The sequence below is a fragment of the Suricata suricatta genome, chromosome 17 (genome assembly GCF_006229205.1).
Source record: "Suricata suricatta isolate VVHF042 chromosome 17, meerkat_22Aug2017_6uvM2_HiC, whole genome shotgun sequence".
In the NCBI taxonomy this organism is placed as follows: Eukaryota; Metazoa; Chordata; class Mammalia; order Carnivora; family Herpestidae; genus Suricata; species Suricata suricatta.
Genome location: NC_043716.1, coordinates 6818803 through 6836716, shown reverse-complemented (window position 1 = coordinate 6836716; position 17914 = coordinate 6818803). Strand labels below are relative to the sequence as shown.

At 43.6% G+C, this 17914-nt stretch overlaps 1 protein-coding gene across 1 annotated transcript in view; it reads left to right on the top strand.

Moving 5' to 3' along the window:
* Positions 1–17914, top strand: part of HS3ST3A1 (heparan sulfate-glucosamine 3-sulfotransferase 3A1) — a gene marked incomplete at its 5' end in the record, with an annotated part of 103395 nt that overhangs the window by 83671 nt on the left and 1810 nt on the right. Inside the window, one exon of the mRNA XM_029928851.1 lies at positions 17477–17858. Coding sequence (XP_029784711.1) covers positions 17477–17858 — 382 coding nt within the window. The remainder of the gene's footprint in view (positions 1–17476; positions 17859–17914) is intronic.

The window sequence follows — 17914 nt, the reverse complement described above, 5'->3', positions numbered from 1 at the left end:
ACCAACTTGCTATTTTATAATTAGCAAAGATTTCAGAGCAGGGGTGCCTGGGTGGCTCAGTCAGTTAAACATCCAACTCTTAGTTTTGGCTCAGGTCATGATCTCATAGTTCTCATAGAACATACTTGGGATTCTCTCTCTTCCTCTCTCTGCCCCTCCCCTGCTCACTCCTTCTCACTCTCTCAAAATAAATTAACAAACATTTTTTTAATTAAAAAAAAGATTTAGGAACAGAGGACAGGAAAGGTAATATAAAATCACCATCTTTATTCAGTAAGAGTATTTGCTCGGGGCGCCTGGGTGGCTCAGTTGGTTGAGCGTCCAGCTTCAGCTCAGGTCATGATCTCAAGGTTCGTGGGTTCAAGCCCTCCATCAGGCTCTGTGCTGACAGCTCAGAGCCTGGAGCCTGCTTCAGATTCTGTGTCTCCCTCTCTCTCTGACCCTCCCTTGCTCACACTGTCTCTCTTTCTCTCAAAAATAAATAAAACATTTAAAAAATTACAAGTAAAAAGAATATTTGCTCAGCTCACTTTTCTCTCTGATTCAGTCACCAAATAGTATGTCTATTTTGAGTGCAATTAAGTGGATCACTTGATCATGTCAGTCCTGCCACAACAGCCCAGTAATTAGGTTCAAACCCCGTGAACATCTTAAACCTAAGAATCTACAACAACACAACATAAAATGAGCAGATGATGTTTTCATAATTAAAAAAATGTAGATAAATATAATATCGATGACATCTATGAATTTAATTAAAAAATACATTTAGGGGGTGGCTGGGTGGCTCAGTCGGTTAAGCATCCAAGCTTTGATCTCGTAATTCGTGAGTTCAAGCCCCGCAGTGGGAGACCTGCTTGGGATTCTTTCTCTCTCCCTCTCCGTGCCCCTCCTCTGCTCGTGCTCTCTCTCTCTCAGAATAAATAAATAAAACATAAAACCATGAAAACAAAATACACTTGGAATGCGGCTGTTTTCTGGATGCCTTCCCCCAGATCCTGTGATTTCTTCCTCCCCTGTGTTGTCCCTCACACGTAGGGAGAGCAAGTGTGTGACATCTCTGTGGTGGTAGAAACACCACGTGAACTGCTTCCTTTGCAAAGTCCAACCCCTGAGGGCCCTGGGGCTTGATTGGAACCAGAACCTGCTCTGTGTTCCTGCTTCTTTTTTAGGATGATGTTCCTAAGCCCCGCGACTTCCCTCAGCCCCGACCTCCGACACTGTCAGGTCCCTGAACGCGAGCAGAGGAGGCCCCGACTCCCATAGATCTGAGCAGTTAGAGTCCTGAATCCAGCTCCTAAACTGTTTAAGGAAATGCATTCTATTCTCCTGTATTGAGGGATATTCCTTCCTAACAACAGAACAGTAAAGTATGTTGAAATCTATTGTGTTTTTTTTTAATGTGTCTGAACATTTTGGCCACATGCCAGAGGACTAGATGTCGTTACATTGGTCAGCTGGGCTGTTCTGTGGATAGGTCAGCAGTGCTTAGATGAGTCGTAAAATTAGGACATCACAGATCGTGAGGTGGTCTGTACTTACGCAGTAAGTATGCTGAATTTCAGGCAAATGCTAATTTTGTTACAGTCAGGATCAATGATTAATTAATCCCCAAAGCAGAGATTGGCAGACATTTGTTTAAAGGCCAAGGTCGTATTTTATTTTATTTTTTATTTTTTAAATGTATTTATTTTTGAGAGAGAGACAGAGAATGAGCAGGGGAGGGGCTCACACACACACACACACACACACACACACAAATCCAAAGCAGGCTCCAGGCTCTGAGCTGTCAGCACAGAGCCCCACGCAGGGCTCGAACTCATGAACCGTGAGATCATGACCTGAGCTGACATCAAACACTAAATGGACTGAGCCACCGAAGTGCCCCATAAGATGGTATTTTAGACTTGATGGGCATATGGTCTCTGTCACAACTGCTCCCAGCTGTGCTGTCAATGGTCAAAAGCAGCCAAAGACAGTGTACTAAAAAAAAATGGACATGACTCTGTTTCCATAAGACTTTACTGTAAAAATAGCCAGATTTGACCAATGGCACATAGTTTGGCAACCTTTTGTGTAAGAAATTTTGAATGAGCAAATGTATATATTCTGAGATCTTTTGATTGAAACCGGAAATAAGAGGGTAAAAGTTTAAATGATTTGTCTTCATTTTCATAAGTGACTTTTCTTCTAGAGGATTCTAAGCTAACAAAATCCAAAGATAAAACACCAGTAAAAATGAATACCAGTACCTATCAACATTTGAAATAAAAAATCCTAAAACTGCTCTTTTAATTAAAATTTTTAAGTTTATTTATTTTTGAAAGAGCATGAGCAGGGAAGGGGCAGAGAGAAAGGAAAAGAGAGAGAATCCCTACCGGGTCCCGTGCTGTCCGTGCAGAGCCCAATGTGGGACTTGAACTCATGAAACAGAGAGATCATGACCTGCGTTGAAACCAAGAGTCGTACGTTTAACCAACTGAGCCCCCCAGGTGCCCCGATTTTCTTTTTAATTACATCCGAGTTAGTTACCATATAGCGCAATAATGATTTCAGGAGTGGAATCCAGTGGTTCAGCCCCTAGGTATAACACGCACTGCTCATCCCAAAAAGTGTCTTCCTTAATGTTTAATTTTTAAAAATGGTGATTAAATAGTATGGGACATTTTTATAAAATTAGAACTGTTCTGAAGTCTGGCTTTTCAGTATCTTGCTGGCTGCCCAGGTAAAGACTTCAGTATCCTGTTTCACCTGCTTCACCCGGACCCACATATTTACAAGGTTTTTTTCATGATACTTACAAGGTTTTTTTCATGATACAAAATGTCCTGTTTCGAGCACAAGGCTGTTTTGTGAGTAGCCTTGAGTTAGGAGAAGAGGCAAAGCAAAGAAAGAAACATTCAGCAACACTAGCAAATGCTACTTTCATATCTAGAAGGTGTTCCGATCTCTCTGATCAGCGGTAGATGATCAGCAACTTGTGTTTTCTCTCTGCCAACTGCTTCCCTCCCCCTCACCTTCCCTGAGCCACATCCGTGCCACCTCATGTCAGCGTCAGCAGCCGCCCAAACCAAGGTCGGTTGTCAGCATTCAGACATTTGCTTTGAAGACCCAGGGGAAGAATTTTAGAGAAGCTTCCTCTGGGACCTGGTGGCGTTAGTCGTGAGCGTGGATGGTTAAGGTAATAGGTTGTGTAAATAGGCTAATAAATTGGTATATGTGCAATCAGGACTTTATAAATGGGAGGGGGGTCTCTGAGGAGGGCTGTGTTTTGTGGAAGGGCACCCCTGACACCGTTCTCCAGGGTCCCTGGTGGAGCGGTGGCTTTCCCCTTCAGCGTGGCCTGTGGGGCCGCGCCACCGACTGTGTCTAATGGGCACTGGTTGATTGCTGTCCTGACATTTATTTTGTCTGCATGCCTCATTTCATGATGATGTCATGATGTTGGAGGTTTCCTTTGTAGCATACAGGTGACATTCTTTTGGAAGTTCTGTGCGTGGGACAGACTGTGCATCCTTTTCTACTGTTCAAAACTAGGGAAGCTGGTGGCGGGGTCACCTGCTGGCAGTTTTAGCAAGAACGCCCAGGCGGTCCGACCGCCCCAGCCCATGCAAAGCTGCAGCTTCGTTTTTCCTCTTTGAAGCTTAAAAGACACATTGACTTAACACCTACTCTGTGTCCCGATCTTAACAAATAAGGGGAAAAAAAATCAAAGCCACTGAAAGAAGCAAACATTGCAAAAATGTAACAAAGGACCTTCCTTCTGCTTTCTCTGCGTCTTGCCCTCCGCCCTCTCTGCACGGCTCTCTTACCTTCCCCGCTGTCCTTAGATTGTCCATTTGCAGGCAAGGAAAGCACGTTTCTTCCCTTATCTCCCGCAGCACATATGCAAAGAGCTGATAATTCCAGACTAGGAGGGAGCTCAGCTCCGAAGCAGCCGTCCCCAGTGGCACACAGCTGACAGCACAGCTCGCACCGGATCATTTATAAAACTCCTGTCAAGGCCAAGATGAGCCTTGATGGGGCTTTGTGGGGGCGGCCACCCTTGGCCCCCGCCTGCCCACTTCAATTAGCACCCCCCGACCCCCTTCTAGATTGTAGATCTTCTAACACCGGTTAAAGTACCAGAGAGGACCAAGAAAAACCACTTCTTGTCATCAGGGCTCACGTTCAATGTCACTTTCCTGCCTCAGAAGCGCTGTAAGAGAATGTACCCTCCCCGGAGGGGGGGGATTTTATTTTCCAGGGGCTTGGAGCGTAAAGGTGGTCGAGCCCTGTGCATAGGGTATTCCTAGAATTGAGAAGAACGCCCTGTTACAGAAAGAGAGGGAACCAGAGGCGCTCAGTGGACCGGAGTCTAAGCCAAGCTGTGTGTCCCTCCGGCTGCCTGACTTCTCAGGCCTTTTTGTGCCTGAAATGATGGGGCGGGATCAGGCGGGTTTGCTGTTTTAACGCTCAGTGGTGCGGCCGCCTAGCAGAGCAGTTCTCCCACTAGCCTTTTCTAGAACGTTCTTGCCTTTTTTGTTCCCTCTTTCTTCATCTGTTCTTTGTCTCCCGGTAAGCAGTCTCCTTCTCTTCCCACCTCCCTCTTTCTCTCCCTCTTTCCCTCTGTCGCTGCCTTCTCTCTCTCTCTCTCTCTCTCTCTCTCTCACACACACACACACACACACACACACACACACACACACACACAAGCTTCTAAGGGTCTGTAAATTAGAAGCTTGAGATCCTCACTAATTTAACTATACGCTACCTCTGCTCTTTATAGTCCTTTATTGTAACTAAATGTAGAGTCATTCTTTAAGACTTATTTCTATTCTAACTTATCTTACTTTATTTTATTTTATTTTTATTTTATTTTATCTTATTTTATTTTATTTTATTTTATTTTATTTTATTTTATTTTATGTTAGAGAGAGTGATAGAGCACGAACAGGGAGGGGCAGAGAGACAGACAGACAGACAGACAGAATCCAAATCAAGCTTCTGGCTCCAAGCTGTCAGCATAGAGCCCGATGTCCGGTTTGAACCCATGAACCTTCAGATCATGACCTGAGCCGAAGTCGGACACTTAAACTGAGCCACCCAGACACCCTTCTTCTAACTGATTTTAGATGTCCCCTCATGTTCTTATTCTCAACTTGATCCTTGAGCGTTTAATCCCTCTGTTCAACTGAAACAAATATGTTACTTCGATGCGCAGGTTTTTGAATAATTGCATGTGTGAAAATGTTAGTTTGATATGACTTTAAATGAAATACAACTCAGCTTCAACATAAAGGTCTTTCTCTTTTTAAACAAATCTTTGTCTTCTTAAGATTATTTTTTATTTATTTTGAGAGAGAAAGAGAGCATACACAGGCAGGGAAGGGGCAGAAAGAGAGGGAGACAGAATCCTGGTCCGACTCTCAGCCCAGAGCCCACTGTGGGGCTCAAACCCACAAACTGTGAGATCATGACCTGAGTCCAAGTCAAGAGTCAGACACTTTAGCCAGCTGAGCCACTCAGGGTCTCCTCTTTTTAATCTTTAATAACCTTTGGGCACTGATTTCTGAAGCCTAATTTCTAGAGTACTACATGGCAATGAGAAAGAATGAAATCTGGCCATTTGTAGGAAAGTGGATGGACCTCGAGGGCGTCATGCTAAGCGAAATAAGTCAGGCAGAGAAGGATAGATACCATATGTTTGCACTCATAGGTCTAACAGGAGAAACCTAACAGAGGGCCATAGGGAGGGGAAGGGGGAAAGAGAGTTGGGGGGAGAGAGGGATGCAAATCATGAGAGACTACTGAATACTGAAAACGAAGCGAGGGCTGAAGGGGGAGGGGAGAAGGGGGTGATGGTCATGGTGGGAGGCACCTGTGGGGAGAAGCACTGGGTGTTATATGGAAACCAATTTGACAATAAACTATTATAAAAACATGAAGCCTAATTTCAAACCTCCCACCCCACACCCTTCTTTTGTTAAGTAGCTAATTACAGGGTTATTTTGTTTTTCTTAAATTTTTTCTTTATTCTCAGACACCAAAAATTTTGCACGTATATTTCAAAGCGTGGGTCTGGACAAGGGTTAGAACTAGGGTGAGGCACCAGGAGCATAAATTTGAGGCAGTATTTGCTCTCGGGGTGGCACTATGTTGAGTTTTGCACACAGACCAGGACGAAAGAATCACTGGCGCATCTAGAATGTCTCAAGTCCAGAGACAGCCCCACATGGAGAGAGACGCTCCTGGCTTCCTCCAGTGATTTCTTAGGTTCTGATCAGTTAGATTCCAACATTATTATTAGGTTGCATGTAAACTTTACTTTTTAATGAGGTTTCTTTTTCCTGGATATTCTTTGATAACTTTTTCTTTTTGAAAGAGAGAGAGTGAGCAGTGGAGAAGGAAAGGGGGGGAGAAGAGAGAGAGAGAGAGAGAGAGAGAGAGAGAGAGAATATCCCAAGCAGGCTCCATGCTTTGCACAGAGCCAGACTCGGGGCTCGATCTCGTGACCCTGGGATCATGACCTGAGCCAAAATCAAGATTGGATGGTCAAGTGACAGAGCCACCCAGGTGCCCTTGGATGTTCTTCAATATCTTCATACAACATTGGGAGAAGCACATCAGTTCCCAAGAGACAGACACCTTTTAAGGACAGAATTTAGGGACCATGGATGCAGAGTTAAAAATTCTATTTAAAATCGTACACTTGCCCAAATTCCCCAGTGAGGTAAACTTGGAAGGAGAAAATCAGGGGGTGAGGCAATGAGCCTTGTAAAACATAGGTTTATTTCTGTATTTCCTTTGAGTCGATGAATGAGATAATTTGTGGCCTTGATTGGGAAAACCATGGTCCTACACGGTTTGAATTTATGATCTAAGAGGATTCCTGCTCCTTCCCTTTCAGGATTATTCTCCCCTCTGACCTAGATACAAATGTATTTTCTGCCTTTTCATGAAGCCCCTTCCAAAATTATGAACCAAGAATCATTGACTTTTTTCTCTTTCCCTAGAGTGTCAAGGAACATAATGTGGGTTTTGTTTGATGGGTTGTTTTTTATTTATTTTTTAATGTTTTTTTAGGGAGAGAGAGAGCAAGCATGAGTGGGGCAGGGGCAGAGCGAGGGGGACAGAGAATCCCAAGAAGGCTCCCTGCTGAGAGCCCAGAATCCAGTTCAGGGCTCAGACGCACAAACCTGAGCCAAAGTCAGATGCTTTAACCGATGGGCCACCCAGGTGCCCCTGTATGTTGGTTGCTTTTTATTTATTCTTTATTATTTTTTAATTTTTTTTAATAGTTTATTGTCAAATTGGTTTCCATATAACACCCAGTGCTTCTCCCCACAGGCAGGACTCTTGAGGTTGACGTTATTGGCCAACTTTGATATTCTGTCAAAACATATGTTCATGCGTGGCTCTCCTTCCCTATCCATCACACCGTGCGGATCAATCTGCCTGGAATCTTGCAAACAGTCAAGAGATAGAACACGGTTTTTGAAGGCTTTCTTCCACAAGGGGAGGACAGGCAGGCTGCTAGGAAAAGTCCCTGAGTTATAACACACAGGTAATTCACCTTGAGGAGTCCATAAATCTGGCCCTTGCTTTCACGCTCACCACGCATTTTCTTACTCTGTACAGTATTGTCTGTTTTTGGAAGAATCTGGGTGCAGAAAATTCTAGGAGAAACATGCTCTTTGCATGGCCTTGGCATGACGGTGGTTCCCAGGGGTCCCCGATGGAGTGAGCCTGGAGCAGGAAAGCTCCCGTGAGCTCCCAGCGCTGTCAGTCCACCATCCCTCGGGCTGAGGTCCAAACGCACCAGTATTTCTTTTCCTGCTGCTGGGATGTCAGACCCTGCTCCAAACGTGACTTGTAAGGACGAAAAGAAAACTCCCTTTAGTTGTTGTTTGAGTTGGCTTCTGTGGGAGAGGAAGACTTATGTTTTTCAACCGGCTCCCACACTGACCGAATCTAGATGTGCAATTTTTTTTTCTTTTTTTAATGTTTATTTTTTGAGAGAGACAGAGCATGAGCGGGGGAGGGGCAGAGAGAGAGGGAGACACAATCCAAAAGCAGTGTCCAGGCTCCAAGCTGTCAGCACAGAGCCCCATGCAGGGCTCAAAGTCCTGAGCTGTGAGATCATGACCTGAGCCAAAGGCCCAGAGAACTGAAGGGAGTCACTCAGGATCGCACATTTTAGGAACAGTAAAGTGAGACGGATCCGTTTTCCCATTCCCAGTGTTGAGTTTCCTATAAGACCACGTTGTCTTCATGGAGGTAGATGATCTATCCATGCCATATTTTATAATAAAATCAATAATATCTTGTCCTCATTAGAATTCTTAGGCAGAATTTCCAGCCTCCTCAAAAGACCTCTTCCTTTCCCGCATCAGCCTCCCTCACATCCCCAATCCCGGTCTTTAGCCCCTTAAGCTCAGGTCGTGTTGGAAGAGTGTCCCAACCCAACTAACCACCTGCTTTTCTCCATACCGTTCATGCAGATGGACACGTTCCTTCATCTGTATTCAGTTCCGAATTCGGGTCTCCTAGGCTTTTCAAGCCAATCCCCCTGGACAGCTTTCTCACATCCTCATGCTCTCCGTCTGTCAGATTTGCCCATCCAAGCAGTCATAAGTGTATTTTCATCCTATTTCTTCTGTCTGCTGACTTCCTCTCACCCCGTGCAATGGAAATGACCTTGTACTAGGCATTGGGGCGCCGGTGCGTCCCCTTCCGTATACTGACTGTGGGAACTTGTGCATGCCCCTTAGCCTCTCTGAATCTCTGCCTGCTCCCTATCTTCTCTCTCCTGGAGCGGTGTGAAGATTAAATGAGGAAGCAATTGCTAAAGTGTTTTGCAAACATAATGCATTCTTTATTATCTCTGTACTCCTGTCGGCACTCTAGAGGCACGTCCACTCTGACGCTTGATGCCGTAAACACCACTGTGCTTACACCACCATGAGAATCAGTGGCCCGGGTGTGGGTCAGAGGTTAGGTGGCTCTTCTGATCACTTATCTGGGTGAGGGGGGAGAGGACCACTGATTCCCGTATATGGGAGCTCAGCTCCTTTTCCTTTATGATCGGACTTGCCACAAGTTGGAGATGTAGTTGCTTTAGCAAATGCACTGTTCTTTTTTTTTAAACATTTATTTATTATTGAGAAACAGAGAGAGAGAGCATGATCAGGGGAGGGGCAGAGAGAGGAGACACAGAATCCCAGGCAGGCTCCAGGCTCTGAGCTGTCAGCACAGAGCCTGACACAGGGCTCAAACCCACGAACTGTGAGATCATGACCTGAGCCGAAGACGGACACTCAACTGACTGAGCCACCCAGGTGCCCCTACAAATGCACTGTTTTGAAAGGCGTGTTTTTCATGGATAATTAGGGCGAATCAGTCCATTTGTTTTTTCTAAGTGTTGTAAACTTTTTGCCACAGTGTAACCAAATTCAGAAAAGGACACAAATCCTGCATGATGGAACAAGATAACTTCCACATCTCCAGAGGCACCTTGTGCCCCCTTCTAATCACACATTCTCCCAAGGGTCACCACTGTCCTGATGTCTAACACTGTATGTGGATTTTGCCTGTTTTTGAACTTGTTAGAAGAGAAATCATTCAATACATAGGATTTTGTGTCTAGCTTGTGTTTGTTAATAACATTGTGTTTGGGGGGATTCATTCACAATTTGGAGTCATTCATACCAATGACTTTTAAATGCCTTCTGTCCTTCTAACACTTATCTTTTTACTCTCTTAATGGTACCATTTGATGAACAGGAGTTCCCATTTTTAATATGGTCCAGTCCATCATTCTTTTCTCTGTGGTTATTCTTTTAAGACACTTAAGAAATATTTGCCCCCCCCAACTCAATTATTAAGATGCTCTCCTGGCTTTCCTTCCAAAAGTTTTTATTATTTTGTCATTCATATTTATGTGTACCAGCCATCTGGAATTGAGTTTTCTCTATGGGGAGAGAACAAGATTTATTTTTCCATGTGAATAACTGGTTGACCAACTGAAAATGCAATGAGGGAGGGTCACTTTTTAAGGAAGAAGTACCTCCGGAGAAGGCCGGTAGCAGTTGCAACGGGGGGGGGAGAGGGGGGAGGAGCAGGAAGACAGTATGAATTCGGAGGAAATGACCCAAATGAATACAAAGGATGAAGCACATGATATGCTTGAGTGTGTTACACGCACAATGAACGTGTGTTGTTGAGTGCCATCAAGGGCTACCTCTTGGTGGTACCTTTGGCCATGCAGGTGATGGTGGCACACACAGCGCTCAATTGGTGGGTGGCCTTGTCTCTAGGACCTCACTGGGGCCCTGGCATGGAGCAGATCCCTCTGTTCAGCAGTGTGGCAGAAGGAGGAGAGCCTTCTGGGTCCCCTGAGTCCTCCTACCTCAAAATACCCAATTGACTTTGAGCTTAGGTGAAAAAGAACAGATTATTAAGCAGGTGTATTATGGTTCCTACTTGGCCATTTCCTGCACCAAGGATGGCTAGAAAGCTGCTCACATAATACTGGAGGCCAACAGAGATTGATCCCAGTGAGACTGGTCAGATCTAAAATGAAGTCCCAGGACATCTGAGTAGCACAACCTCCTGAGTCACATGGAAGTATTACCAAGTAGTTTCCTTCTGGGAGTGGGTGTGCCGCATGGCATGGGAAGGAATCGATTCCCTTTAAAAACCAGGCTCCCCTCTCCTCCACCATAACAGGCCAGTCCTTCCAAATCACGTGGCTTTGCCAGTTTGTGGCTTTGAAACCAGTGCCATCATTGTCAGAACATCATACATATAGGGCCTCTAATGGACAGGTGTGTGGAAGTCCCAGCAGCGTGTCACACGGTCTCTGATCTGGACCCTTGTGATCTGGACTGGATGGAGTTTTCCCGGTAGCTGGAAATTCTAAACACCAGGCATCGCCTGCTTGAGAACAAGTCTTGGTATGTCCTTTGCCATAATGGGCACGTCTCTACTGCTTAGCTCAGTAATGTTGAGTGCACTTACACTGCGGAGCAGTCATTCTCCAGAGCTCCTTCCATCTCACAAGGCTAATACTGTGTAGTTAGACTACTCTCCCCCCGTGCTCCCCTCCCTCCAGCCTCTGGGAACAACCATTCGACTTTCTGCTCCTACGACACGATGGCTCTAGAAATCTCACCATGTTTATCCTTCTGGGACTGGCTTATTTCTCAGCACAGTGTCTTCAAGAGCCATCCATGTGGGAGCAAGTGTCAGAATCCCCTTCCTTTGTAAGGTTGAACCCTATTCCTTGTATATATGGAGCCTGTTTTGTATATCCATTTGTCTGCTGATGGACACTTGGGTTGCTTTCACTTTTTGGCCATTGTGATTCTTGTGTCCCTGTGGGTACTATCCACTTGCAATGATCCTTCATTTGCTTATGAGATCCCTTCTTGCCCTTGGCCTCCTCAGGAGGGAAAAAAAAAAAAAACCAAGCTTATCTAATTTTTCCTTGAAATTCTAAATTTTTCTTTTGTTATTATTTATTTTTGAGACAGAGCAGGAGTGGGGAAGGGGCAGAGAGAGAGGGAGACACGGAATTCAAGGCAGGGTCCAAGCTCTGAGCTGTCAGCACAGAGCCTGACATGGGGCTTGAACCCACAAACCATGAGATCATGACCTGAGCTGAAGTTGGACGCTTAACCGACCAAGCCACCCAGTTGCCCTTCGAAATTCTCATTTTACCCATTTCTCTATCTACATACCGGCTACTAATGTCTCTAAATCCTTGTCACTGTTTAGAGGTGAAGTTGAGGTATCGTACATAGCTGGGAACTGAGGCCTCAGAGGACCTACCCCTCCTATCTACCAATTGAATTTCTCACTCCCCACCCCAACGTGCTCTGTTTTTAGGGAAATTTCACTGCACTCACCTTTCTTCTCCTTTAGCCTGTCTGGTATTTCTCCAAAACTTTCATAATACCAAGATGGGCTTTTTCCCTGCCCGTTCGGGGCCCAAATCCTGGCACAGTGTAGGGTGTACGCCTCACTCATTAAGGATGATTTGCAAGTTCTACACACTTCGAAATCCCATATTCCAAATTACACATGCGTTTCAGTTTTGCTGACAGATGAGCCCGGTTTTGAACGTGAAAATTGAACTTGCGGTATGAAAAGGAATAAAGAAATTAAAAAAGAGATTCCTCTTTAACGACTCCTTTTGTGAGGCCTTTTACAGCATAAGCTTTGTGAAAGATTGATTTAGACAAGGACTACCTCGGTTTTAGAGAAAGTGGCTGGCAGGCAGCTTCAGGTAAGTCTGACTCCCCATCCTCACCGCCTGCTAAGCCAGTACGTTTTCCTCCTGGAGATGACAGTAATGAATGGGTTTTTCTTATGAAACCCCATTTTTAACTGTTTCCTTTTCTAAACGCCTATCTTGGATAGCTTTTTCCCCTTCTCTGTTGAGATTTGAAATATGGTTTCTTTTTTCAGAGACATTAGTTGGATTTCCTCTGGTGCAGCATAATCTTTAGCCATAATCTCTGCTGAAAGGCTGCTGGGAAATCTGTGTGTTCTCCAGAGACGGGAAGGGGGGGAGACCGAGATCACCAACCGGTAGTTTCTGGGCGAACTGTGTTGTCTCTATATTACTGGTCGAGTAACTGAAAAGTCCGAGATTTTAGGAAAGGAGGCAAGAATGCAGACTTTCTTTTTTAATCAACCAATCCTCTTTCTTATCACATCACTGATTTTAGTGTTTGCTTTCGCTACCCAGACTTTTTCACACAGTTGATCAGATTACCTTCACTGATTTATGCCAACGATGTCTGGATGGTCTCTTGGCTCGTCTTGGAAAAGTGTAACCTAAGCTTCCAAAGTGGATCGGCCAGGGCAGCTTCTCAGGTCTCTGCGGGGGGGTCACAGAGACGAGTCTATGAACTGATGTCACACAGAGACACCAGTGCTGCGAGAGGCAGTGACAGAAATCTCTGTCTTCCTCGGGCAACACTGAACTCTGGTCTTTGCTTAATCCTATCTGTAAAGATAACCTGACTAAAGTATCAAAAACTGCACGAATCTGAGAATCCCGGCATCACTAAACTAACCCAAGATCAACGACTTATTGCTGCAAATATTAAGGAATCTGTGCCAAGTAAAATGCTAGTGAGAAGCAGAATTGGGTTTTTTTAAGTTTTATTTAAATTCCAGTTAGTTAATATGCAGTGTAACAATATTAGTTTCAGGTGTACACATCATAGTGATTCAACAATTCCATGTATCACCTGGTGCTCCTCATACACGCCCTCCTAAACCCCCAGCACCCATTTAACCCATTCCCCCACCTCCCCTCTTGTAACCATCAGTTTGTTCTCTTTAGTTAAGAGTCTGTGTCTTGGTTTGCTTCTCTCTTTTCATTTTTCTCATTTGTTTTAGTTCTCACATTCCACATGAACAAAATCATATGGTATCTGTCTTTCTCTGACAGACAATTTTACTCAGCACAATACTCTCCAGTTCCGTCCATGTCACTGCAAATGGCAAGGTTTCACTCTTTTTGATGGCTGAGTAATATTCCATTGTATATAAATACACATCTTTATCCATTCACCAATCGATGGATGCTTAGGTTATTTCCATACTTTGTCTATTGTAGATAATGTTGCTGTAAACATTGGGCTGCAGGTATCCCCTTGAATTAGTATTCTTATATTCTTTGAGTAAATACCCAGTAAAGCAATTGCTGGGTCATAGGGTAGTTCTATTTTTAACTTTCTGAGGAGCCTCCATATTGTTTTCGGCAGTGGCTATACTAGTTTGCATGCCTGCCAATAGTGATGGAAGGTCCCCTTTTCTCCACATCCTTGCCAACACCTGCTGGGGAACCAAAATGTTTATGAACCCGTTGATAGGATGTCTGAGACAGATTTTGAGGTAATTCATTTGTGGAGAAGGAAGTAGAAATGGAGGGCATTATGAATGACGTGAAATTGCCTGCTAGTTTTTTTTTTTGTTTTTTTTTTTTTTGGAGTTGGATGTAAGGGAAATGAGATTTGCATTACCTTCCTCTCTACTTTGGGGTGTGTTTGAAATTTTTCTTAATATAACATTAGCAGATAGGGTAGATGGGACAAAATTATAGGAAATCAACAAAGGCATAGTCACATAAAACAAAGAGCATTATTTTACTACAGAGGCAAAATAGAAACGCACAACCAAATTAGGGAAAAAATATAGTAAACCAACCTTTAGAATTAAAAATAAGCAATCTCAGATAATACCTGGATTAAAAAGGAAATAAAAAGTATAAAACAATTAACTAAATATTTATTAAAATGACAGTGTGTGTGAAAATGTAAAACTTTACCAAATGTCTACGTAAAGGGGAAATGATAGTCTCAAAATGTTTTTATTACTTGAGAAGAGAGATTGAAAATAAATGAAACATCCTGTGAAATAAATCAGAAGAACAACAGAGGATAAAAGGAACAAGAATAAAGGGATCATTAAAAAGATAAAATGCAAATAAATGTATTAAAAAAGATAAATGAATCTAGAAAGCAGAAAGAAAGGCAGAAAACAAAATTACAGGAGACTAAAATAACAATCAAGACTAAAGTGTAAGGCTGGATGACTTTTAGAAACACCTTGATTACCAAAATTGACACAAGACAGAGTATTTACAAAAACAAAAACACAAAAACCAATAGAAGAAACTGAAAAGGTATTTGGAAATTCTGATTTCTTTCCTATCCTTACCCCCAAGAGCCAGTATTTGATGGCTTCTGTAGGTAATGCTCACCAAATTTAAGGAACAGAAAATTATTTTCTTCTTAAACTTCTGTAGGCTGTCGAAAAATACAAAACATTGCTCAACTCATCTTATTTGGGGAATAATTCAAATTCTAACAATTGATTAAGCTATCGATGAAAAACAACTGGAACAGCTCGTAATGAATATGAATGAAAATCCAAAAGAAAATTCTGATGAACCAAATCCAGGACTATATTAAAAGAAAAATAGATCAGAAATGCTTTGTGTTCCAGGAAGAAATGTGAATCCAGCGTAATGCGGGGGACCCGCCCACTCACCACAGTGGAAAGGTCCCGAGTAGGGGGTTGGTGTTGGCGCAATATCTCTAGAAAAGAAGAAGGACAAGACGAACAAGACAGACAAGACAGATGAGACAGACAGCGTGGATGGTGGTTGGTAAAGCCACACTTTACTTAGATGGCCAGGGTCTTATATACCATGGGGGGTTACATCATTTCTTTAATGGTTACATAGTTCAAGGTCCCTGAAGTAAAGACATGCTCTGGAAAAGGTCATTCTTATCAGGACAGTAGTAACAGGATTAAGTCATTGCAAAAAGAGGAATCCCTTAATAATAGTCTGGTTTTAAACATAAGATAAACCTGAAGAATTCTATGAGGAGATATACATTCCTTAAGGCCCCTCATCAGTTATTCAAGGGTAAGATGCTCATCCTTTTATAAGCAAATCTTTTGGCAGAGGATTATGTTCACTCCCAACAGCAGACAAAGAGCCAGAAAATAAAGTAAGGGAAGGTCACTGACTGACTCAAGTTGATTCAAAGCCTAAAAGTGTATGCCTCTTTGGAAAGCAATGAGAAACTCATAGGATGAACAGAAGCCGTATGTGGGGCCCAGGAAGCCAAATTTGTTTGAGGGTATTTTTTGCCTACTCGGCCCCAACAGGGTAAGACCATTTAGAAGTTCGATTCTGCCTACAGTGGATGAAAGGACAAATTCAGTTCAGTCATTGAACTAAATCCCCCAAATACCTTTGTTCTAGGAATGATTTGTGCAACACCTATGTCTTATAACACCTGTAATAGAAAGACCATGCTTTTATATCAGATGGGGGATTTGATGGTAAAGGAGTACGTTTTCATGGGAAGAATAAATAGGTTTTATCTCTCCTGCTCACACTTTAAAAAAATGTTTGTTTATTATTTATTTTTAATTAAAAAAATTTTTTTTAATTTTTGAGAGACAAGAGAGCAAGTAGGGGAAGGGTAGAGAGACACACACAGAATCCGAAGCAGGCTCCTGGCTCCAAGCTGTCATAACAGAGCCCGATGAGGGGCTCAAACTCACGAACTGTGAGATCATGACCTAAGCTGAAGTCAGACGCTTAACTGACTGAGCCACTAGTCGCCCCTGTGTATTTATTTTGAGAGCTATAGAGAGAATGAGTGGGGAAGGTGCAGAGAGAGGGGAAGAGAGAGAGAGAAAGAGAGAGAAGCCGAAGAGGCTCTGCTGTCAGCTCTACATGGGGCTCGATCCCATTAATGTTGAGATCATGACTTTAGATGAAATCAAGAGTCGGATGCTTAATTGACTGAGCCACCCAGGCACCCCTCTTCTACTTTTGATTGGCCCTTAAACCCGTCATTTCTCAGGCAGACCACATGCTTGAACTGGGTAGCAGTATCTGCTTCATCAAGACTCTGGTGGCATATTTTCCTTCCAGCATGGCAAATTGATAGTGACATTCATCAGAAAAAATGAGCAGATAAGAATCCAGAACATTCTGAACAGAGAGCCAGAATTCACTTTGTCATGGTGAAAATATAACAGGATAATACAACAATGAAGCCAATGGAGACAGGAACCAAGATATGTAGACTGTTGGAGTGATACCTTTTCAAATTATTAGCTGAATTTAATAAAAAGTCTTGTTTGCTACAGGAACATTCCGAAATTCTAAAGGGAAGTATGCTATGTTCTGTGCAGTGGCATTATGTTAAATATATTGCTTTGTTTATAAGAAAACTACAGAAAGTGTTCAGGGTACCTTGATACATCTCATAGTAGTATGATTGTTGTTTATTACAGTTGTCTAATTTGCCTAAGAATTTCATCAAGGTTATTTTCTTACAACATTGTGAGTTAGTAGTAATAATAATAATGAGGCTCCTAGGTGGCTCAGTAGGTCAAGCATCGACTTAGACTCAGGTCATGATCTAATGGTTTGTGGGTTTGAGCCCCAAGTGGGGCTCTGTGCTGACAGCTCAGAGCCTGGAGCCTGCTTTGGATTCTGTGTCTTCCTCTCTTTCGCTCCTCCCCTGCTCATGCTGTCTCTCTCAAAAATAAACATTAAAAAAGTTTACCAAAATAATAATATGTAACATAAAGTAAATAACATAAGTAATAATTATAATTATATCATTGTATATATAACTTCATTGTATAGAAATATTTATATTATAATGTATAAATAAGATGTTTAATTATAGTAAAATAATAATAAATTGCATAGGTCTTATTCTGTGCCACTCAGCTAAGGTACTGAGGCATCAGCAAAAGCCAGGAAATCCATAGTGTTCTTGTTTCCCTTGAGGGACAGCATTTGTCCAACCTCTCCACCTAGGACGTGAGAGCTCCCAAGTCTACAGGAAGGCGTCCCTCCTCGGAATGAGCTCTCTCCCTCTGCACAGCTGGGCAGGTGGCTCCTTTTGTAGGCTCTCACGTGACCTTTTGCTTTCCCCAGGGACCTGATGCCGCGGACCCTGGACGGGCAGATCACCATGGAGAAGACGCCCAGCTACTTTGTGACGCGCGAGGCGCCCGCGCGCATCTCGGCCATGTCCAAGGACACCAAGCTGATCGTGGTGGTGCGGGACCCGGTGACCCGGGCCATCTCGGACTACACGCAGACGCTGTCCAAGCGGCCCGACATCCCCACCTTCGAGAGCCTGACGTTCAAAAACCGCACGGCGGGCCTCATCGACACGTCGTGGAGCGCCATCCAGATCGGCATCTACGCCAAGCACCTGGAGCACTGGCTGCGCCACTTCCCCATCGGCCAGATGCTCTTCGTGAGCGGCGAGCGGCTCATCAGCGACCCGGCCGGCGAGCTGGGCCGCGTGCAGGACTTCCTGGGCCTCAAGAGGATCATCACCGACAAGCACTTCTACTTCAACAAGAC